At 36.7% G+C, this 24,072-nt stretch overlaps 1 protein-coding gene and 1 long non-coding RNA gene across 3 annotated transcripts in view; one reads left to right on the forward strand and one right to left on the reverse strand.

Annotated features, from left to right (window-relative positions):
- Positions 1-24,072, reverse strand: part of USP40 (ubiquitin specific peptidase 40) — a 72,883-nt gene that overhangs the window by 47,020 nt on the left and 1,791 nt on the right. For both annotated transcript variants that reach the window (XM_072961863.1, XM_072961862.1), the window contains exons 3-10: positions 21,755-21,822; positions 20,548-20,661; positions 17,844-18,008; positions 15,989-16,135; positions 13,536-13,679; positions 11,242-11,370; positions 5,521-5,613; positions 4,046-4,153 (exon numbers count right to left, since the gene is read on the reverse strand). In XM_072961863.1, coding sequence (XP_072817964.1) covers positions 4,046-4,153; positions 5,521-5,613; positions 11,242-11,370; positions 13,536-13,679; positions 15,989-16,135; positions 17,844-18,008; positions 20,548-20,661; positions 21,755-21,822 — 968 coding nt within the window. The remainder of the gene's footprint in view (positions 1-4,045; positions 4,154-5,520; positions 5,614-11,241; positions 11,371-13,535; positions 13,680-15,988; positions 16,136-17,843; positions 18,009-20,547; positions 20,662-21,754; positions 21,823-24,072) is intronic.
- LOC140696502 (uncharacterized) lies at positions 17,929-19,262 on the forward strand. Its single transcript, XR_012072947.1, has 2 exons — positions 17,929-18,019; positions 18,918-19,262. It is a non-coding gene; the product is annotated as an uncharacterized lncRNA (long non-coding RNA).

Raw genomic sequence — 24,072 nt, forward strand, 5'->3', positions numbered from 1 at the left:
GTCTCCACAACACATCATCCACAATGTCCAATAGGCAATATAAGAGTATATGATGTGCAAAGAAATAGGACAATGTGAGTGTAACCAAGAGATGAGATAGTCAATTCACAAGAGAAAAAAAAAGTTAATAGAAACAGATCCCGAAATAATCCAGATGTTATAATAGCAAACAGCTATTAAAATATGTTAATTTATAGGAAAGGATGGATAGATTAGGTTCAGATGGGGAATTTCAGCAGAGATTAACTGGCTGGGCTTAACAGGAGACTGGATATAGCAGAGAAAGAATCAATGAACATGAAGATGCATCAATGGAAATTATCCAAATTGAAGAAGAGAAGAAGAAAGAAAGAAAAAAAAGAATCTCCCCCTAGAATATATAAGATCTAGGAGAAAATATTGAATGGTCTAATATATATGAAATTGTAGTTTTTGAAGGAGATGAGAAAGAGAATGGAGTAGAAAAACAAATTGATAACATAATGGCCAAAACTGAGGAAAGACAAACCACAGATTAAAAAACAAAAAAACAACACAAACAAAAAAAAACCTTAGCACATATAAAGCAAATAAACACAAAGAACACCATACTGAGACCCATTATTGTTAAACTGCTACAAACCAAAGATAAAGGAAAGATCTTAGAAGTAGACGGAGAAAACAGACATATTACATTTAAATGACACTGACTTAGCCAAAATAAAAGTCAAAACATAATAGAATAACATCTTGAAAATGATGGGGAAAGAAAAATATTAAAAAGTATCAACTTAGTATTCTGTGTTCAGCAAAAATACCATCAAAAAATGAAAGCAAAATAAAAACTTCAGACAAAAGCTGAGAGTATTTTTGCTAGCAGTTCTAGACTCCCAAGAAATGTTAAAGGAAGTTCACTAGGTTGAAGGGAAATGATGTTAGATGCAAACCTGGGCGTGCAAAAAAGAACAATGAAAACAGAATGGATAAAACACGATTTTTTCATTAATTTCTTTAAAAGTCATTTAAGTGTTTAAAATAAATAGGTACACATCGTGAATTTACATATAATGGTAGAATATAAGACAACAGCACAGAAGGAAGAGTACAGGGAAATGGAATTATACAATTGTATGTATCTTAGCCTGTACATGAACTGGTATACTATTGGTTTATAATTTATAATATTAATTTATGTATAGTGTAATCCATAGAGTAAAAAAGTAAAACAAAGAAATATAGCTAAAAAGTCAACCGAGGAGACAAAAAAATGAAACATTAAAAATTACTTGATTAATCCAAAAGGCAAGAAAGACAGAAAAAAGGAACAAAAAATAGAAGAGGCAAATAAAAAACAAATAGCTAGATGACAAATTCAAACTCAACAGTATCAATTAATATATTAAAAACAAATGGACTTAACATTCTAATTAAAAGGAAAAGACTGTCAAACCCTATCATTTGATAGAAAACAGATGAACTGTAGATAAAAACAACAAATGCAAAGTTGTTTTTTGAAAAATGTAATAATCTTGGTAAAGCCCTAAGGCAAGACTGATGAAAAAGAAAGCTAAAAAGCATATCTTACCAGTATTAGAAATTAAATAGGGTAGATAATTTCAGGTCCTACAGACATTAAAAGGATAATGTGGTAATATTTCAAATACCTTTGTGCTAACAAATTTGACACTTTACAAGAATAAATTACTTAAAAATCACAATTTTCCAAAATAAACAGAACTTCACTCTTTGCAAGAGGCATACTTGCATAAGAAAGCTTGTATGTTACATTAACTCTAGACAAGACAGATTTCAAGGCAAGGACTATTAGCAGAGATAAAGGAGGGGTATTTCATGTTGGGAGGCCATAACAATGCAAAATGTGTATGCACCTAATAATACAGCTGCTAGATACAAGAAGCAAAACAGTCAAGAGTGAAAAAAGGAAAGGACAAATCCACAATTATAGTTAGAGACTTAAAAACTACTCTCTCTTTAATTGATACAAAAAGAGAAAAATTAGTAAGAAAAGAGAAGAAATAAAGGATGCTATTAATCAATTTGACCTAGCTGACACTCATGAAACACAATACCCAACAACTGCAGAAAATTAACTTTTCTGGTGAATAGAAAACATTCAGCAAGATGGACAATACTCTGAGGCATGAAACAAGTCCCAATAAATTCAAAAGAACTGAAATCAAAGAGAGCATGTTTTCAGAGTACAATGGAATTAATTAGACACCAATTTATAGGTATAACAAAAAGATAACTAGGAATTCCCCCAAATACTTGGAAATTAAGCAATGCTCCTCCAAAAACTCACACGTCAAAAAAAAAAAAGAATCAGAAGGAAATTTACATAATATTTTGAATTGCATGACAATGATAACATGTCAAATTTAGCTACAGTTAAATTAGAGCTTAGAAGGAAACTTACAGATGTAAAAGCATGTATTAAAAGGAAGGTTTAAAGAACAACTGAAATGCCAACACAAGAAGCCAGAGAAGGTGACTGAATCAAACCCCAGAGGTAGAGCGAAGGAGACAATTAGAGACAAGAGCGGAAATCAGTGAAGTAGAAAACAGATGAGCAGCACAGAAAGTCAACAGAGGTAAAAGTTTGCTTTTTGAAAAGTTTAATAAACTTGATAAGCCTCAAGCAAGATTTATTAAAAAAAAAAAGAGTAAGCAAACACAAATTACTAAAATCAAGAAAGAAAAAGAGGAGATTCAGGTTCTACAGACACTAAAAAAGATAATATGGGATATTTGAATAACTTCATCCCAATAAATGTGAAACCATAGATAAAAGGACAAACTCTTTAAAAAACAGAATTTTCCAAAATAATGCAAGAAGCTATTATAGAAAATCTAAATAAGTCTACAAAGAAATTAAAACTATAATTTAAAAACCTTATTATAAAAAAATTCCAGGTCTAAATAGCTTCACTAAACATTTAAGAAAGAATAATCTTAGAGAAATTCTTTCCAAGAATATAAAAAAGGAAGTATTTCCCACTGTTTTATGAGTGCTGCATAACCCTGATATTAAAATCTGACAGATATTACAAAAAAAGGGACATTAAAGACTGATATCTCTCACAACAGACACAAAATCCTTAATAAAATATGAACTAAATGAACACAGCAATACATTAAAATATATAATGACTAAGTGTAGTTTATCCTAGAAATGTAAGATTTGCTTTAACATTAGAAAGGTCAGTCAACAGAATTCACATTAATACCATAAAAGAGAAAAGTGATGTGAACATATCAATAAGTGGAAAACAATCAGCATTTGATAAAAATCCAATCTCTATTCAAGATAAAACTATCAGTCAACTATGAATAAAAGCTAACTTCTTCTAACTTCTGAAAGGTATTTATATTTAAAAACAAGCGAAACAAAACCCTGCACAACTGGTAACACACTTAAAGGTAAAATATTGTAACATCGATCCAATAATTTTAAATGAAAACCTAAGACTGTCTTATGAACTCAGGGTCATTAAGCTAACTTCATTTATGAACTGTGATCTAATTAAAAGATGAACATGTACTGCCATGTATAAGCTCTTTGCTTCTATGAGAAATAGTTTCAAAATATTTACGAATAATAAAACTGCTTGTTTTCAGTCAATTTTTTATCTCTTATTTCTGGCAGTACCAGTTTTTTTTGCACCTAATCTTACAGCCTAGGAAACCAGATCACCAAGTAGACTAGAATTGTGTTTGTAAAAGAGCCAGTGAAATCTGGATGCACACCTGAAGACATTTCTGTAAGTGGGATGATGAGCTTCAGAATATGAACTTTGTGACATTTTTTTGCTACTGCGATTAAAAGCCCCTCCTCTATCCTTTTTTGCTTATTTCTTGATTCTACAATAAATCACTTAATAACATAATATTTAATAAGTAACTTAACTAAATTCTAACCATTAAGCAAAAATACTGGTTATATTTTCACCTATTTAAAATTTCCTTCTGCAAAGGAATTCGTGTTACCAGGATCACAATAAAATTTCCTGGGAACAAGACTTCCTATAAGGATGTCACGCATTACCTTTCGCAGTGGTCCGTACTGTTTTCTGTACTTCTTGTTCCAAGATATTCCTATCTTTTTCAAGAGTTTCTGGCCCAGCTGATCAACAGGAATTAGACTACTCTCCTCCTTACAAAAAAACCAGAAAGTCACTTAAGAAAATCTGATGAGATATAACTGTAACACTTTTTAATCCAAAGGGACCAACAGGATCATACCTAATTAACATGCCCGTTAATAGCAAACAGGTATGTGGATTAACCACAATTATTTCAAAGAAAAGGTTTTTTAAAATACAGATTAAGCCTAAGTTTAGAAAAGTTGAATTCTGTTACTTTCCATGTGGCAAAGGTTAAACATTTCAAGAGCAATATCCAAAGAGCATTCTGAGATGTGATAAATTCCTGATATTATGTGGAATTTTTAGAAGAAATATTTAAGTGCAAAAAACACTAATGTTTCTTCTATGTTTCTCTTTAATATTTTTAAGTAAAAACAAGTTCTAAAAGAGGGCAAGAAATGACTGTTATGGACTGAAATTTGTCCCCCCACCACGAAAATGCATATGTTAAATCCTGAACCCTCAAAATTTCAAGTGACTATATTTGCATAAGGCCTTTACAAGTGATTAAGTTAAAATGAGGACTTTAATGTGGGCCCTAATCCAATCTGACTGGTGTCCTTATAAGAAGAGGAAATTTGGATACATGGGGACACCATGGAAGCAGGCGCATGGAGGAGAGGTCACATGAAGACCCAGCCACAAGGCAGCCACCTGCAAGCCAAGGAGAGAGGCCTCAGAGGAAACCAAACCTGCCGTCACCCTGATCTGGACTTCTAGCTTCCAGAACAGTGAGAAAATGTGGTATTTTGTTATGCAAGCCCTAGTAGATTAACACAGTGACCCTACAGCAACACTCAGCCTAGGTGCCTAGAAAGGAAGTATAACAAATTGTTTATTAATGAATGAATAAATGAAAAGAGACCATCACCTTTACATCGAGATACTAAGCAAACATTAAAAGTCATATATTTGAGGTATTAACAATACTGGGAATGAAAAAGGGGACATAACTTCAGATCCTACAGACATTAAAAAAATAATATGGGAAAATAGTAAATTCCAAAACAATATGTAAAGTAAATCCCAATTCTGTTTAAAATGAACTAATAATGCCCCCCAAAGCTGTAACCTAATCCCAATATATGCATATAAACATACAAAAACAATGCAAAGAATATATACCAATGTTAACAATGACCATGCATTTGGTTTATTTAAATTTACTTTCTTTATATATTTTCTAGTTTTTTCCCCTCAAAATTTCTACCATGAGTATGCATTGCTTTTATAATCAGAAAGTCTGCAGTCAAGAAAAAACAAGCACAGATAATGTCCCACAGGAAAAAAATGAATAGTAACAATATCACTTCTACCGATTAAATCATAATCTGATACATACACACACAAATATAAACATACACTCTCTCTTTACCTGTAGTAAGATTGCTTTTAGAATCATCAATGGATCATCAATTGCTTCCTCTTTCTGATCTTTCAAATTCACATCTAGGTTACTTTTTTCCTCCTAGGAAGGAAAACAATAAAGAAAGTTTCTATCACTAATCGCTTAACAGGTAGTTAACAAGACAAGAATGCGTGCACCATGGAGGTTTCAAGGTGGAGAAGTCATGATACAAGCGTCACAGTAACTTGCGTATGTTTTGGAATCAGACAGCCTGACTTTGAATTTCAGCTTTGGTTGAATAATCCTAGACATCTTACTTATTCTCTCTGGCATTATCTGTAAACTGGGATTGTGCGTTAAGCAAAGCTTCTAGCACAATACACACTAATCACTACTGGAGTTGCAGCCTATAAATTCTGATATGTTGCGTTTTCATCATCATTCAGTTCAAAATACTTTCTGGTCTCCACTCAATTTATCTTCCCTCACTTGTGCCGGCCTAATAAAATCCTATCCATCTCTGCAAGCTGAGCTTAAACGCTCCCTTATATTTCCTGATGACCCAAGTTTTCAACCCATTTTATGAAGTTACTTGGGAATATGTCAAAATCCCCCGATAAAATATTTCCATTGATTTTTTCATATGTGCCATCTTGCAAAAGCATTTTAAATTGGCTTAAAATCATAAATACAGATACATCTAAACAACTAACCCAAGACAAAAATAATAAATAGAAAAAGAACAGGGCAGATGAAATACAACCATCCTGCCAAAAAATTACTAAAAATGCTGGATAAAGTAAAACACAACACAACAAACAAAAATATCTTTTTAAATACATGCTGGACTAGCAAGAGAATATCAGGAAAATCCTCAGAGAAAAGTGAAATGGGAATCCAAGGAAGAAATCCAGCGCTGAGGCCTCCAGCTGCCCAATCTTGCTGACACACAGCCTCCACTCTGATGCTCATCCAGGGCAGGGCTTGGGAGGCAGAGCATAGAGACCTATCTGAAGTGAGAAGCTGAGTGACAACCTATTCTCCAATTCTCTGACACCAGCTGCGAATGCTGTTCCCAGGCCACCTGCACTTCTGCCTGGCTGATTACAAATTCTACAGCCCCCACCTCAGCTTTTATTAATTTCCTGGAACAGCTTACAGAACTCATGACTTATGAGTGTAAGTTATACTAAGGACTGCGGTTCAGAACAAGGGGTACAGATGAACAGCCAGATGAAGGTATACAAGGCAAGGTTGGGAAGGATCCCATGAGCAGAAGCCTCTGTCGCCATGGAGTTGGGATGGCCACCATCCCTGCACGTGGATGTGTTCACCAACCCTGAAGCTCCCTTAGTCTCCTTGTTTCAGAGTTTTTATCAAAGTTTAATTACGCAGGCACGGTTGATTAAGTCATTGGCCCTCGATGACCAAACTCAACCTCCAGTCTGTGGAACTCAACCTCAACTCCCCAGGTCAGGGGTCAGGGCTGAAAGTTCCAACCCTCTAATCACATGGTTGGTTCCTCTGGTGACCAGCCCTCATGCTTAGTAACCTCATTAGCATCAACTCAGGTACAGTTGAAAGGGCTTCATTATGAACAGGAAAGACATGCCTATCACTCAGGAAACTTCAAGGATCTCTATGCCATGAACCAGGGACAAAGACCAAATATGTATTTTTCATTATACCACAAAGATAGACTCAAGCAAAAAGCCAGAAACCTGAACGGTCTATGCTCTCAATATAAGTATGACCTAAAAAATCGACCCTACAGTAAAGGCAATGAGGAACTGGCTTGCTTTGACCTTGATACTAGATTAAAACGGAAAAACATTCCCTCTAGCAGTCTGTAGTCACGAGTAGGTCCTCATGTGGGTTTGTGGCGCCAATTCACACTCGTTGTGTGGCTCTAAAATCATTAAGCCTAGATCTTATTTTAAAGGTGTGAAAGGTTGGATGTGACCCCATGGATGCGGTAGAGACAATCACACATCTTTCTTAGAGGAAGGTACCTTAAATTCAGATTATCCCTATAAACTGTGTTCTTAAAAAAAAAACCAGCCAACCAAGCCCACAGTTAAGTAACAAAATCGCAGGAACTAGAAACAGCAGATATCCAAATCAGACACACAAAAAGTTTTCAGATAATGCCAACTATCAGACATAGAATAACAAAATAGTATGTTTACTATGTTTGAAGACATTATGACTAAGGAACAAGAGATTTTAAAATGGTAGGAGGGGAGAGGCAGGCTGGTGTTGCACAGTATGTGACACTGCACTCTGCTGGTGTCCATCCTTGGCCTCGCAGGGACAGGCTGGTCCAGCGGGCACCAGTCCCAGTGCTGTCTACTGGGAGCTGTTGTAAAGCATTCTCTGTCCCACGTCCTCAAATGTGCAAGATGATGTTCAAAGTGATGTCCATCATCAGTGAAGTAAAAGGCCCCAGGAAGAGAGCAGCACAGATCAGGCTCCTCTTTATAGCCAGATGGAGAGTCACATTTTGCATAGTGAGTGACTTCCATGCTAGAGGAAAAAGACCATCTTCTAGATGGACTGGGAGAGACTGAAATGCCAACTTTCACCCAGGGAGTATTCTGTGAGGTTGGTGATGAAAGCTGTTCCTTGCAGGCAGCACCTAGTAGGGAACAACTCATTGAAAGACAAGAAAAAATTGCCAAACTACAAGGAGAAAGAACAATACCTGGCTATTATTAGAGTATCTGGAATCGTTTATCTTCAAGCATAAGAGATCTCTCAGTAAAGAGACAAGCAGTGTCTGGCAGGTGTACCAACTGAAGTTGAAATTCTTAAAGCACTTAACCATTATTTGAACACCATTCATTTCACCACACAGATGAAAAGCTAGTGTTCTTTTCCCTATTTAAAAGCTATTCTGTTGAAGAATAGAATATGGAAAAAGCAAAATGAAATGGGATGCTTCATAGAGGCCGTGAGTAAGCAGTCTTCTGATTGTCCTTTAAGCCCTGAGGAAGACCTTGTTCCAGATACAGAGCTTCAAGGACAGAAGCTGTGCAGAGAGCAAAACTAAATAAAAGAACGCCTGCGGGCCCACTTGAGTCACGTTAGCAGAACCAGGAGAAGACCCTGACACTGCCAATCATTTCTGAAGAAATGAACACAAAATTTCAGAGACGTCCGAGGAAGCAAAACCCAAAAGAAGACACGACAGAATCATTACTTCTGAGCCACATGACCTCACCACAGAGTGTGAAGCCACTGCTGCATGATGTCAATGATAAACTTAAAAAGGAAACTGCAAATAAATTATTCATGCATTGGAAGACCAAGGATAAATCCCATCAGCTAGAAAAGTGCCTGAAATCTGACACTGGCTGAGGTGTCAAAATGAGGACATCCCTGCAGCTGGCACTGGGGAGAGCAGAGACACACCCCTGCAGAGGAAGCTGCCCTGGCATGGAGGGTGGGCGCACTTTCCAAGACTGAAGAGGGTCAGGGCAATAAGTGGGAAAAAGGCTAGAAGAGATGAAGAGTAACTGGAAGGAGAGAACCGAGAACTACAGCAGACAAGGCAAAGGGAAGATAAATGAACCACATAATAAATATCTGTTAGACCTGTTCACTGGCTCCTGTGAGAATCTAATGAAAGGCTTCAACTTCATCCTTTAGAGAGAATGAAATAAAGTCAACCGGCTGTCCTAGAAACTAAGATTCACTATGCGGGGCCCTGGGAACGTAAGCCAGCAGTCAGCAGAGTGAGGGAAGGTAACAGGATAAGGATCAGCAACGAAGGATGGAAACGTGGAGGGCAGAGTCAGAGCAGAGGAGGAGATGGGCTTCACTTCCTCTGCCTGGAATGTGCCCAGTGAGCGAGTGTCGTCGCAAATGTGGCATGGGCACCTGAGAGTGATGCCTGCATGGCTTTCTCAATCCCAAAGTGGTACACCCAGCTCTAGAAATAAAAGAAATGGAAGGTTAAGGATTGGAAAGGGTGAAACAAAACTATCTTTTTCCAAAGATATCTACAACATAAGAGGGTTTAGCAAGATGGTTGGTTATAAAACACCAATGTGCTGGAGATGACTGCACTTCAATACACCAGCCACAAACAGTCCACAAACACCCGGTATAGACATAGCCCCACGGAGCACCTCTCTGGCCAGCATTTTCCCAATAGAACAGATAGGCTTTTTTAAAATCCAAACTTTACAAAACATACGTAACTCTGAGCACATTCTAAGTACAACTGACAGAACGTCAGAAACTTGTGCAGAGGTTCTGAAAGGCAAACTGCATGTCAACAAAGGGAATGTGGTGCCCAGAGAAGCCATGTTACTACACATGAAGCAACTGTTCACTCATAACAATGTTAACTGTTTGACGTCAGGCAGGTGTGTATCAAGCACTCTACATCCTAACATGATGGGTTGTAACTTACAGACTGGTGTTTTAGTTACATTTCAGAAAACTGGTTGAGACTTCGGGGTTGGTGTGTAATATAGTCATTTTTCCCACTGCATATATTGGAACTAGATTCCCAGTCAGTGCCTTCCCTCAGAACACCTGCAAGTTCGCTCCCAGAGAGAATATAAAACTTTTTTAGAAGACATTCAAGAAGCTCTAAAAAACAAAAAGATGTACCTTGTTTTACACATGTAGATTCAAAACCCCACTACGTGTGTGTGTGAATATTGACAAGGTGATTCCAGAAATGTCCACAGGAGCATAAAAAGCCAAGCCAGGCAAAACAGTCCTGAAGAACAACAACACACAGGGAGACATGCCTCCCAGACAGCATGGCTTAGTACAAAGGTACAGAAATTAACAACATGGCATTGCCTAGGGATAGGAAAAAGAAAGAACAACAACAACAAAAATAACAGAGAGCCCCAAATGGACTTACAGGTAAAAGAACCGATATCCCTTTATAACAGAACCAGCACTGCAGATTGGCATGGGAAAAATGGACTATTCAATAAATGGTAATGGGAAACCGAGCACCCAGGTGGAAAAACAATCTCACACCATTCATAGTAAACCATTCCAGGAAGGCTGAAGTTTCAAATGTAAAAGGCAAAACTATGAAACTTTCAGAAACCAATATAGGAAGAAAATCTCTGGCTGGTGCTATGAAAGACAAAGAAAAGCTGAGGATTAGTTACTGATTACAGGAGACTTCAGATATATGTAACTAAATATAATGCATGATCTTGGACTTGATACTACAGTGAGGAAGAAAATGCTGTAAAGGATCTGGAAGAGACAACTGGTTAAATCTAAATGTAAAACATATATTCCGTAATATAGTGTTAAGTCAGTGTTAAAGTTCTTGATTTTGATCTACAAGAGAACATCCTGGTTCTCAGGAGATAAACCCTGAAGTATTTAGGGGTAAAGGAGCCCAATGTCCTCAACTTAATTTCAACTGGTTCGGCACTAATAACGATAATGTCAACTCTCTGTGTGTGTGTGTCTGTATAGAGAGGACGTGCTTGCACAAATGTGACAAAGTGTTAACAACTGGAGAACCCAGGTGAAGAGTACACAGGAGGTGTTTGTACTATGCTGGTTATTTTTCTGTAAGTGTGAAATTGTCTAGAAGTAAAAAATTTAAACTTCTATCTGTATTAACTTTCAGTGCCTCTAAGTTTCCTACAAAGTGAATGAATACATGATGAATGGCAAAAGATTAGGCTCACCAAAATAATAAAGGACTAGAAAAGGAAAAAGTTCCAAAGATACTTTTAAACTAATTTCTATACTTACTGGAAACTGCCAGTTTCCCAAATGATCAACATCTTTAATATACACGTGATAATGTCCTCCGTAGCAACCACCTTTGTGTATAATTACTGAGAAGAGGTCATACATATATTCCAAGTCATCTAATTCACTCTACAAGAGGAAGGAACATAAACAGTGATGTAGTTTACATAAAACAGGAAGATGCCTAACCTAAGGGAAAAAAGAATTTCGATTACTGAAATTACTAAGAAATTTCAGTTTTATTATTGTTATTGGGTAAATTAACATAAATCTGAATAATCCGCTTAAATTTTGGAATTCTTGATTCTTGGCCTGAAAATTATCTACCTTTGATCTAATACCAATCGTCCTACACCAATTGAATTCTGCCTCTGAGTTAAACAGAAACACATTTATTTAAACAAGATGCTAGAGTTACGTACTTTGGCCAAAATCATGTAAGCTAATGTGATAACAAAATACATGATCCTATCAGTCAGTGTCAGAGAGTTTTAGTGAGAGGAAATCCTCTTTGTAGGACTCCTATTCTGCAGCTGTAGAACTTTGGCAGCTGAATCTGTCCTATATTTCAACTAGATCGTCATGTGCCTCAAAGTCAGGACCTTACCTACTATCGATCACCCCTCATACACTTCAGTCCTCTGCATGAATGGGAATTCAGTAGTTATGAATACTAGCCTGTTTTAGTTAGAAACAGTTTAGTAGAATGAAAAGGCTCTTTACTGATTTATCAATTATATGATCAATCTTTTCTATAATTAATTGTGCTCTGTAATTAAAACTGATCCAACAAATGAACACCTACATGGCATTAAAAATAATTACTTTGCATATGAATGCTACTTGAGGGGGTCAATTATTTGAGGAACTTCTTTTCCTATATTGTACTTTTAAGCAGCCTTTTAAAAATGTCTGGTTCAAGCAAAAGATGAGAGAGATGTAAACCAAGATACAAAGTGATCATTTTTTTTCATTAACACAGAAATCAAAAAGTAAAATTATTGTGAATTTCTTAGATAAGCGCTCAATATTTTGCTTTTTTCAGTTTTGTTATTTCAACATATGTTAAAATCATGTGACAAACTACTTTTTACAAAAGGATAACATTTTTTCTATATGAGATGATGGATGTTAACTAAACCTATTGTGGTAATGGTTTCATAATATATGTAAACCAAGCCATCATGCTGTACACCTTAAACTTATACAGCAATGTAAGTCAATTATTTCTCAACAATCCACAAAGTTAGGGGGAAAAAAAAGAGAATTAACTCAGTTATCCCTAAAATAAACCTTTTTTCAGACAGTAAACAGGAGGAGGGAAAAGTGTATCAACTTACTCCAGAAAAATCTGTTTATTCTACGTGTGTCTGTAACAGGCTCAAGGCCAACACATTAGAATCTCTGAATGGTAATTAATATAATAACCATACCAAAAAGCTCAGTAATTATGCCTGAAGCAGTGGAAGGCCCATCTAAACTTAAGAACATTTAAAAAAGATTACTTTCATACATAGAAATTCAACAGTGATCTAATAAATGTTCTGGTATTAAATGTAGACAGAGAGAATGCTTTGTAACAAGAAATTCATCAGTCTCATCACTCTGACCTGGGCATATGCAGCAATTACACAGAAAGTCTTTTCAGTAGCTTATAAAGCAGGTTGATTATGCAATTCATTTGTTTTTAAAACTTTCTTCCCCATGTCTCAAGGATTACAGATTCTACACTAGTGAAGTTCCAATGTCTTGTTCACTTTCTAGATGTGTAATTCATTACTGCATTTAAACTAAATCCAAAAAAATTAAATTAAATTAAATCAAAAATAAATAAACTAAATCCAAATAGCAATGTGCCAATTAATAATAATTTTTCCTAATGCTGGGTCATTGCTAATTCTGTTCTTAAATTTTCATTTCAAAGACTTTTCAAGGAGAATTTAATAAAAAGAACTGGGAACAAATCCATACTTTGGGAATTTAAAAGGACCATAATAAACCGGTGGGTCTCAGCCAGGAGTGATTTTACCCCTCTTCCCTCCTCCCAGGAGACATGGACATTTGGCAAAGTCCAAAGACATTTTTGTCTTCACGGGGCAGGAGCAGGAAGTGCTACTGTCATCTAGTAGGCAGAGGCCAGGGATGCTGCTAGCATCCTACTACACGTGGGACATCCTATCCAACTCAAAATGCCAAGCTGGAGACTCTGCACTAAGCCAACTGAAAATTAGGTCAGTAAAAGATTCAATCTGGAGCTGGAAAAAGAAAGAATTTCAAAATAAAGTAGTCCAAACCTGTTCACAAAAAGGCTTGAGATTGATCCGGAGAGGGAACGTGTAACAGCTAGTTTCCTTGTATCGCTCACACTTCACAAAATCAAAATTAAATCTTAATAATGAAACAGTAAGAAAGGGAGGCAGCTTACGCAATTTGGCCGACTGTCAAAAGAAAAAAATTTTTAAGGTTTTTATAAGCAGAATTATATAAAAGAATATACAATGATTCTTAAGATATAAAAAAGCAACTTATGACAGTTTTAAGAGAAATACATACTTAAGTCACATAAACTAATCACCATGGTTGATACAGCTCTTGATATAAACTCATCTATTTTATGGGGCTAAAGGTAACATCACTCATTTATGCTTACAACTAAAAATCTACAATTTTTATGTTTTAATGTCGATTACCTTAAAATCCAAGCTATCTGATGAGGGCATCATAACTGGACACTCTCCTTCTAACAGAGCTTGTTTCCAGCCTAAGTCCTGACTTTTCACCTTCCCCCTTGGTCGCTGTCTCCACTTTACTTGGCAGACACAGTTCTTATTTACCGAAGAACCAGAGCACTTTACCTGGGACCTAGGGACCTGTTTTGATGGATCCAAACCATTGAAAATGTGTGAAAATTATACGTGTACATGGATTTTTCTGGTGAGAAGACTCACAGCTTTCATTAGACTTTCAAGAGGGCTCTAACTCCCCAAATGTTGAGATCCACTGATTGAGGTTTTACAGTTACTGTTCTTAAAAGCAGGTAACAAGATGTTTTTTGCTTTAATGCCTTGCTTTGAAGCAAAACACTAAATTAAGTTGCTTTCTATTTAAAAGTCATCAGCTTTTTCCAAGGCCCTTGCACTAATGGCATGTGAGGAGGGCAAAAAGAATTCTTCCCCACATATATTATCCATAATCGTAAATAAATTTAAAACAACAATTCCACAAAGCCAGCAGGTAAAAAAAAATTTAAATGACAAAAAAAACAGCAATCTAACAACATGGCCGATTTTCACAATATTTCAAAAAAATACATCTGAAAAACGTGAGTAACTCAACTATAATGTGGCTGAGAAAAGATTGCTCAGAATAAGAAAATCTGCATTAATTTAGGCAGAACAACCAAACTTAACCTTAGAATGCAATAAATCTAATATAAGTAGAATAGAATGCAATTTGAAAAGTTTCAAGATCAAAAAATTTTCACTGAAAAAGAATTAAACCAATGACATAAAAGATGCATAAAAGAATTGTTTTTGTTTAGCAGGAGGTTCTTATTTTACTAATGTGTAAATTAAGCTCAACCAAAACTAAGACTGTGTTCAAGTATTTTTCTAAGATGCCTCATCTTCTGAATTTTATATTTATTAGGCTGTAGTTGTACTACCAAAAAGGAAATACAAAATAAACTTCTCTCTTTGGGTTTTATAAAGGGGCAAAGGCTGGATGGAAATAAGTATCATAATATAAAATTCACCCTGGATTCAAATCCTACAGTGAAAGCTGCAGGCATGAGGTTTATTGATTTTATTACATTTCCACCTATAATCTCCATGATCCAAATCAGTATCGTGTGCTGTCTAAATCAACCCTCATTTTCTTTGTTGGAAAATTCAATACTGTCTTCTCCAGGAATAGTGCTATCTCTTTGTCTTAACAGAGTAACTGCAAAGATATGTCTCTTGTGGTAGTTCTCTTAAGTTAGCACTCAATAACCACTGGCTGAATTGAGCTCAAGTTTAGCATGCTAATGAACAACCTGCCATATCATCCACCAGCAGAGAAACAGTTCCTCCTGCAGCTAATAACAGCAGCTGAGCTGATGCCACAGTGCGAAAGAAACCAGTTGCTTAAGTCTTGTCTTTTTTATCCTACATTTTTCTTTTTTGTACAAAGAGAAATCCAGAAGTACTCTGCCAAGCCCTTTAATTAGCGAGTCAAGTATTTCCAACTCGGGGAGGAGGGAAGGACATATTGGATTTGTTAGAGTCTATATAGGAGGATCGATCTATCTATCTATCTACCTATCTATCTATCTATCTCACTATTGTAAAACAACTGCATATGCAGAAAACAAAGAAAGCCATCTGTTTTCAGCGTGGTAGACGAAAAAAAGGAAAGCTCAGCAAGCTCCTGGTTGGCAGAAATAAAAACATTTGCCTTGTTCATAATGGTAACTTGCAAAGAAAGTTTATTTAAGAAACACTGAAATTGTTGAGGTACAAACAAATTTTTCTTGAGAGAGAAAGAGGTTGAGAGAACTGTTGGGTTGAAAGCTCAAAAAAAGTCTTTATTATAAAAAATTAAAAATACAGATTATATATAACATAAATGTCTTTCCAATCCTTAGTACTAATTAAGAGCGTCACGTGTATCTTCAAGACTTTTTCATACAAGTTGACTTGACAAACATTCCTGCTACCAAGTACTAAGTGGAAACCCTCAGAAAAGGCAGAGGATCCATGTTTACCTTTGCTGCTTTAACCAGCCTGTCACAAGTCCCACAGTGGTATAAGTTGTCACAGTCAAAAACTTCCTCTTCTACATACATGTTCCAGAGGGCATCTTCCAAACCTGATACATTTTTGACTGCTACTGTTAGATCTAAGAAGTCTTCCTGAAACACACATGAATATAATATTGAAAGAACAATTTCAGAGAATTCACAAACACATCACCAACTCATACACATACTGGGAATAATCAGATATATTTTTTCTAAAACACTGTACATATGAAGATCAGACCTCCTGTGAAATTCGTAACACTGAATTATCCTTTCTAAATTAAATTATAACTTGGCTTAAAATGTAACAGGAACCAGTTTACAAGTTCACTGTAGATACAATAAAACCTATTTTATTGGGAAATAAACGACTGAACACACATCTCCATCAAGAAGAGCATTATGTGCAGGGTTTATCAGTGCTGTCTTAGTCTCTAGGCTAGCACAGCCAGGCATGGTTGGACTCTGACATAAACTGCTTCCTCATCTTCTGCTAGGGCTGGTTTAAGAGGAAGTTATAAGAAAAAGATTATTTTGAGCCAAGATAAAAGGTATTTTTATGATAATTAAGAGGAAGGTATTTTGCAAAAGGTTATCAATTCTACTGCAACTACATTTGAATCACAAATTCTAGTATTAAACAGTTACAATTTGACAAGTTTAAAGCATATTTATAGTTTTTTGCATGTGTCTGTGCAATAGCATTAAGGGATTATGAAGATTGTAAAAATATAGCACAGATGAGTTTATGATGGAAATCTAAAGTAATAAAAGTAATAGTCATACATGGTTTATAATATATATATGTGAAAAGTTAATGTCTGTAGTTTATAATGTGCCTTCATAGACATTGTTTTGAAATTACTTCGTGAATAATCACATTCTACTTGTCAATCATACAGTAATCCAAAGACGTACAACCTCTTAATATTTCCAAACTAGGCTGACCAAACCTTCCATCTGCATAGGTAGTAAGAGTCAAAAAGTATTTTTTATGCCAAACTCTTTCATAAAAGATAGAAAAAGAAAAGAAATATATACAAACATACGTATTCCAAAAACAGCAAGTAATGCAACATTTAGAAAACGGCATTTAATCTTGGCATTTAATCTTTTACTGATACAGTCAAAAACAGAAACTTTCTATAACTCTTGCCATAAAAAAGGAAGATTTCTATTAAAGGACAACTGTTCACTGATGAAATCATTTGCTGTGTAAGATTTGTAGCACAAGTAGCAATTATTATATTTGCATGAGTCAATTTCCAATTATATGAAACGGGCAATCTCTTGTCATGACAAAGAACTGAACGTTACACTAGTTTAAACAGGATTATAATAGCTTTATATATATTTCAACATAAGCACACACACACAAATGAACTTTCTGAGGGACAGCAATGAACTAAATCCAGTGTTTAATTACAGACGTTTGTCAATTTAAATATTCCTCAGTATTCTCTATTGTATTGTTTCCTTTCTTTATAATATTCCAACCATCAACCATGATGAAATTGGCTTTTCTCAAGAGGCCACAGATCTCTACTTGTGAACATTCCCCAAACCTATTTTCTAAATATTAGAGTACTAAATAAAAGGTTAAAGCTACATCTTACGACATTTCCTTCTTTCAGTTTACATGGAGAAATCTGGATTATAAAACTTATGACCCGGGTGAGGCTAGAGTACAAGAAAAAAGGTGATATGGTTATTTCTAGAAAGAAACACTTTAATCCTCTTGCCGTACAGATCACAGATTTAATTACATGAATTATAATTTACAGTTTAACTTATTACTAAAATACTCTTGCATATTCACCTGCTTTTCACTGACATTCTTACATTCTTTACAAACAATCTGGTTAACAATGGTTCCGTGATATAGACGATTGATGAGGTCATGGCCGGAGGTCCCAACTAAAGAAGTTTCCAAAGCACTAAAGAGAATTCGATTCAGTTCCTGCACATCATGTTGCCTCATTTCCTATAAAACAGGTAACTTTTAAATGCAATTTTGCGCTTCAGGTTTTTAAAAAAAGATTTTTACAGTGATATTAGTTAAAAAATATACGACTTATCTAGAAATCAAAGGTAAGGCTCGAGCAAATGTAAGGATGACTAAGCTAAACGAGCTGAGAACAGAGTAAGAGATCATCACCTGTTTTTTGCTTTTACTACAAAAATGAAAGTATAAACAGATGGTGTTCAGTGTGTACATACAACTCAACTCATTTGAAAACAGGAAACTGCACTTATTCTGTGGGAAACCATTTAAATGGCCACAGAAGGGAGGGGAGGAAGGACACAACAGGCAGAGCCGGTGGGTCCGCACAGCGGATCTCACTGAGGTCAGAGGGACTGGTGACACTGAATTATCAACACAAGAAGAACCAGAAAGTACTGCCTCGACATACAGACCAATTAAAGCAAGACTAACACTTTGCTACTGAGAAAAATTCTGATGGAACTGGCCTTAATCTGCTATGAATCACGTAACTTGTGTGGCAAGAGATTGAACTATTCCCTAAGGATCATTTATAAACCAAAGCCAAGGGGCACACCAATCCTGAGAAAAGGAGGAAGAGCAGGGGAGGGGAGAGCCGGAGGAGCGAGGTCAGGGGAACGGAGGGAGCTGGTGTTTCCGGAGAGGAGGGGGACGACACTCCTGAGCACCGTCCAGAGCAGAGCTGTGTCTCCTGGACGTGGCACAGGGATGCCATGAGCGACTCTGACAAGAGACGTAGAAAGGAGGTAGAGGAACGCGTGGAAGGTGCAGAAGGAGAGGTGGGAGGGAAGATAATTTTAAAGCCAAGTTTCATATAAAGAGAAACTGACTAAATAAATGAAAGCTGAAGTCAAATGTGGGACTCAAGGTCTTTTTCTTGGTTTTCAGCAGACAAGACACTGGATGGGATAAATTTCTCCAGTATCACTGGCTCTGATGGGACAGAAAACTTCTGAAAGTTTTCAAGCTGTTTCTGAACAATCCTAAGTTTGGCAAAGGTACCTCAGAGACCACCCCCACCCCTGCAGATCCAGTCTTGGAGGGGTTCCTGCAAGACTTCATTAAGAAATAATATGGTATTCAGAGCTTTAAGAAGTATGAAACCAGCAACTTAGGGAAAGCTCATCATCAAAAACAAAGGAAAATCCATCAACTGATGACTAGGTTAAAAAAAAAAGTGGTACATCCATCCAACAGAGTATTACCTGGCAATAAAAAGGAATGAAGTACTGATACACGCTGCAACATGAATGAATTCTGAAACATTAGTGAAGTGAACTTACAAAAGTCCACTTATGATATGATTTGGTACCATTTCTGTGAAGTGTCCTGAACAGGCAAATCCACAGACACAGAAAGACTGGCGGTGCCCAGGGACATGAGGGAAAGGGCATGGGGGCTGGGGTGACTGCTAATGGGTATATGGTTTCTTTTCGGGGTGATAAAAATGTTCTGAAGTTGACAGTAGTGATGGCTGTACAACTCCGTGAATACACTAGGAAACCACTCTACTGCACCCTTTAAAAGAGTGAATCTTAGGCCACATGAATTGTATCTCAATACAGCGGTTTTCTTTAAAACAAGGAAAGAAAAAGAAATTAACCCTAAGCACCTGCCCTGCACCAGAAATTTCACACACACTGTTTAGGGAATGTGTTATATCCCATTGTATTTCCAAGCCCAAGCCTTATGTCTTTAACCACATAACATTGTCTAGTTAATGCGTGTTCCTGGTTAGGTGACCAGTTTATACTTTATTACTGAAGGCAACATAATATTATTCTGACCATTGCCTCTTTAAATTCTGATGGTCTCCCACACCTTTGTCTCTGCAAGAATACATCTATTCTGTAAAAAATTTCAGACCTGGTTTTGATTTTGTAGAGCTAACAGCTCATCAGTACCGACAATACACATCTTTACTTGTTGCTGACAAATGTTTAGTGTTTGTGTAAGTGAAACATTATTTGGAACTCAAAAAGAAAAATGAGAGTGAGTCCACACACAATAGGATTCAGGAAGAAAAAGAAGAGAGTCAGGAGAAAGGCAGGACAGGGAAAATGAAAACACTTGCCAAGAATGGTTCACTGTTTTGCGTGAAGCAAATGTTCAAGTCAGATCATCCAGATTCAAACACAAAAGCATGTCATAAAGGAAGACAGAATTATTGCCAGTTAGTTTTTTAAGCTGATTAGTAGCGTGCTATAAAAAGTGTTAACTTTCGTAACTGGTGTTATATCTCAACTAGACTATACAAAGGGTAGTAATTATAAAAAATCAGCTCTTTTTTACTTCTCACTGTGTCTACAACCCTTTCCCCAACCCTAAACCATATCCATTCATAAAATCCTGCATACAGCAAGTGTCTAAAAATGTATCTCTGGCTTGTAATTATCTAATATTAGAAGCAAATATTTAAACAGTATCTTGAGAAAATTAAAAGAAGTTAGTTAACATTATTAAGCTAGTGTTCACTCTTTATTGCTGGTAACTTCCTTGGGGAAGCTGACCTTCGTACCTCATTGCTGGTCCACCCGAAGCTGTCAGTGAGGTCTGTTGTGGATGCAGCATCCTGGTCTAAGAGCAGGAGCTGTGCAAACAACCGCTGTAACTGTAAAGGTATGATTCGGACCTGAATGAGAAACAAACGTGTTTCTAAATGAAGTCTTTAAAATGTTGGTTGGGGCTTTTAAAGAGAACTGCATGTTAGTTTTCTCACATCTCCTAGTTCACTTAGTTCTCCCAGGAGAAAGTTTACAAATATTGCAAAGGGTGAACTAAGATTCATTTTTCTTTGAAAATTCTAATTCAATACAAAAAAAATTTAGCTACATGGAGTCTTCTACCTTGACATAGCATAGATCCATATTAAAACCCAAACAGGCCCTAATAAATCACTCAACTGATTACAGACTGACTTGAGTCTCTAATAGTCCATTCTTTCTCTAAAATATCTCAGATACAGACATACTCCAGATGAGGAATTATCCAGTCACAAATATCTCACAGCCCTGCCTTGCTTTCTTCCCGCTGCCCATGTGGTGTGGGCTGGGGCCCTGAGAATGCTGCTCAGAGCCTGGTCTGAAGACTGGACTTAAATATCTAAAGTGAGAATAAGTCTTTACAAACTTTTATGGCAGTTTTAGCTGGCCACAACATTTTTATTATATCCTACAAAAGTATGATCTGCAACAGACTGGGAATTGAAAAAAGACAAAAACTGGCTCTTTGCCACACAGGAGGTTTGAGAAGCAAGGGGCTGGATCATGAGAGACTCCTATTAAAAAGGACAGATTTTAGCCTGAGAGCGATAAAATTCTGAATGATATTCACACAAGGGAGGAACGTGGTTAGAAATGCACTTACAATTAACCCACTCCTTGCTCAATCTACTTCCAGGATGCTGGTCTCTATTTTTTGTTGTTGTTACAAACAAGTGCATTAGACAGATTTTTTTGGTAGGCTAGTGTGGAAGAATGGGAAGAATGAGTTATGTCTATAAAGCAGCAGCAGCATTATATCTGGAGAATTAATTTTTTTTTGGAAGGGAAACTCCTTAGTAGTAGGATATAGGCCAAGTCACTTTCTAAAAATAAAGATCATATCTGGTAATTAATAAAACTGCTGATATCTATGAATAAGCAACTGAATTCTTTCCTAGAACAGTTCCTCAATAATCCAAAAAAAAAAAAAACCCAAAACCTTGTAAATCATAGATTTAATACCTTTGCATCAGGTTTTTCTTTGTCTTCTAAAGAACCAAGTTCCTCTGGGCCAAGAGAAAACAAAGCTTCTAAACAAAAAAGCAGAATCAGAGATGTAAATGACATTACTTCATTTCTGAAACCTGTTTTAGAAAGCAAAGTCCACCAGTAAGTAAAAATCAGTTAAAGATTCAGAAATATGATTGTGACAATATTTATACCCTTACTCTACACATTTTGCTTTCTGACAATATTATTTTCAACCACTGACTCTATACAGTAGCAAGCTAAGGGTTCAAAATGGGAGATCTGTAAAAGGAAAATTACACACATGAAAGCGTAACACCAGAAATCTTTGATGGCTTCCTACTGCCTTTGGCAGTGGGTCCCCAAGGCCACACAAAGAATATTAGGGAATGTAATATACAATATATAATGGTGTCTTTTGTCACATGTATTCATTTACAAGCCACATTTGAGACTTCCAACCATCCTTTCATCTTTTAACTCTGCGATCATGTCCTTTTTGCTATGGAAATGTCTTTCCTGCATCAAGGGTAATAATAGGTGGTAGTAATCTCACCTGGAAGAATAAACTGGCAAGCCAGTGTCAGTCTCCAGAGTTTCTTATAATTCTCTGTCTAGGTGTGCCACCCAATGGGGCATATCTGAATCTTGTGGGCCGTATGTGTTCAAATAGATAGCAATCCTACTGAGAGACTCCCACATACTCCAGGGACAGAAGTGATGGGCAGTGTTGTCTCCCACTGAAAACCACTGCTGCCTCAGTGATTTACTGCCATGTCATACTCCTCCTGAGTTCCCAGCAGGAACTGGGAAGAAAACTACATAAAGGTTGCAAACATGAAAGGTAAAGCATAAAATCCATACAAAGACTTTTACAAACATCTCTCACTCTCTCAGCTACATTGCACTGGGAGTACCATGGAACCCAATCTAGCCCTACTCCTTAAAATATGATTCCCAAGAGCCCTCAGAATTTTCTCCCAGTTCTGACAGTCCCTACACTTCCCAAATTATACCTCTCCTCAATAAGCATTAGGATTCATGCTAAGCCTTACAAGGAGCGCACAATCCACACTAAGCTGTCATCCCCTATGTTTGGCCAGCAACCTCCCTTGCTAGAGAAGAGGGCTTGGGGCTTTCAGCTCTATTCTTGTTCAGTGGTACTTTCCATGCCCTGCCCATTTTCCCCAACAACCACCTTCTTCAGTATCTTTTTAAGGCTACTCTTCTATTTTGAGTGGCCCTTTAACTTCAATTATATTAAAACGTGGGAAAGATTTAACCTCCCTAGGAACCCGCTTATTCAAGCTGAAATTTCTAAAGGTAGATTACTGAATGCATCGGGGAGATATTTTTATGGAGAGAATGGAGTTGAGGACAAGAGGCAATGCCCTTAAATCCCACATGCAATTCAACCTACTGCCCTGGGAAGGATACAATGGCAATTATTTACTAATCTTCTGGAGGCAGAAGTCTTACTAAGCTTAGAAGCAATGGAAAATCACAAAACTGCTAAATTTGGTAGTGGTGGGAAGGGGTTGAGATACTGGATACAGGATGAACCAGGCTGTCTGTCCTCAGAATACAGAGACATTGTAGAGAGCTGTGCTACAATCATGTAGCTTTGTAGCTGGGAGCCCCCAGTTAGGGCCATGTGACAGCCAAGTAATGTACACACTGAAATCAAGGGAACACTGAGACTAAGACCCTTGCAAAGGAAGCTAGTTTGCAGAGGTGGGATAGGACAAACATGTAGAGAAAAACAGGCGCAAGAAATCGAGGGTCCAATGAGGTCAGGGTGACTTCCTGTAGGTGGTTTCCAGATTCCCCTATATTCTCACAGTAAACCTCCCTTTTAATTGAGCTAATCTGAATGGGTTTCTGTTCCTTGCACACAATCCCTTATCTAACATCTTGGGTCTCTGGAATTCAGAATTTTCAGATTTTAGACAGGTAATATAAAGGGTTATATATGTTAACATGACATCCCCAAGCAGGGTCTGTGACAAACAGTACCCACTAATAAAGGCTCAATATTCCTGTAACAAATGTATGACTATTCACTCAAGTGAGATAATTAAGACTATAAACAACAATCATCTCCCTCTGTGGCTCTGAGACCAAACAAGTTCAGATCAGATGAGGCTGTCAAGAGTTTTCTGGGTAACAGAATTGCAGGTAGATGATTATGGACTGTATAAACCATGTGACACTCCCTCCCCACCCCAAAAGGAAGCATATACTTGTATTGGATAACTCTGATTTATGTGATTATCACTTTGGAGGAATTTTAAACCTCAAAAATACAAGTG

The sequence above is a fragment of the Vicugna pacos genome, chromosome 5, assembly GCF_048564905.1.
Source record: "Vicugna pacos chromosome 5, VicPac4, whole genome shotgun sequence".
NCBI lineage: Eukaryota > Metazoa > Chordata > Mammalia > Artiodactyla > Camelidae > Vicugna > Vicugna pacos.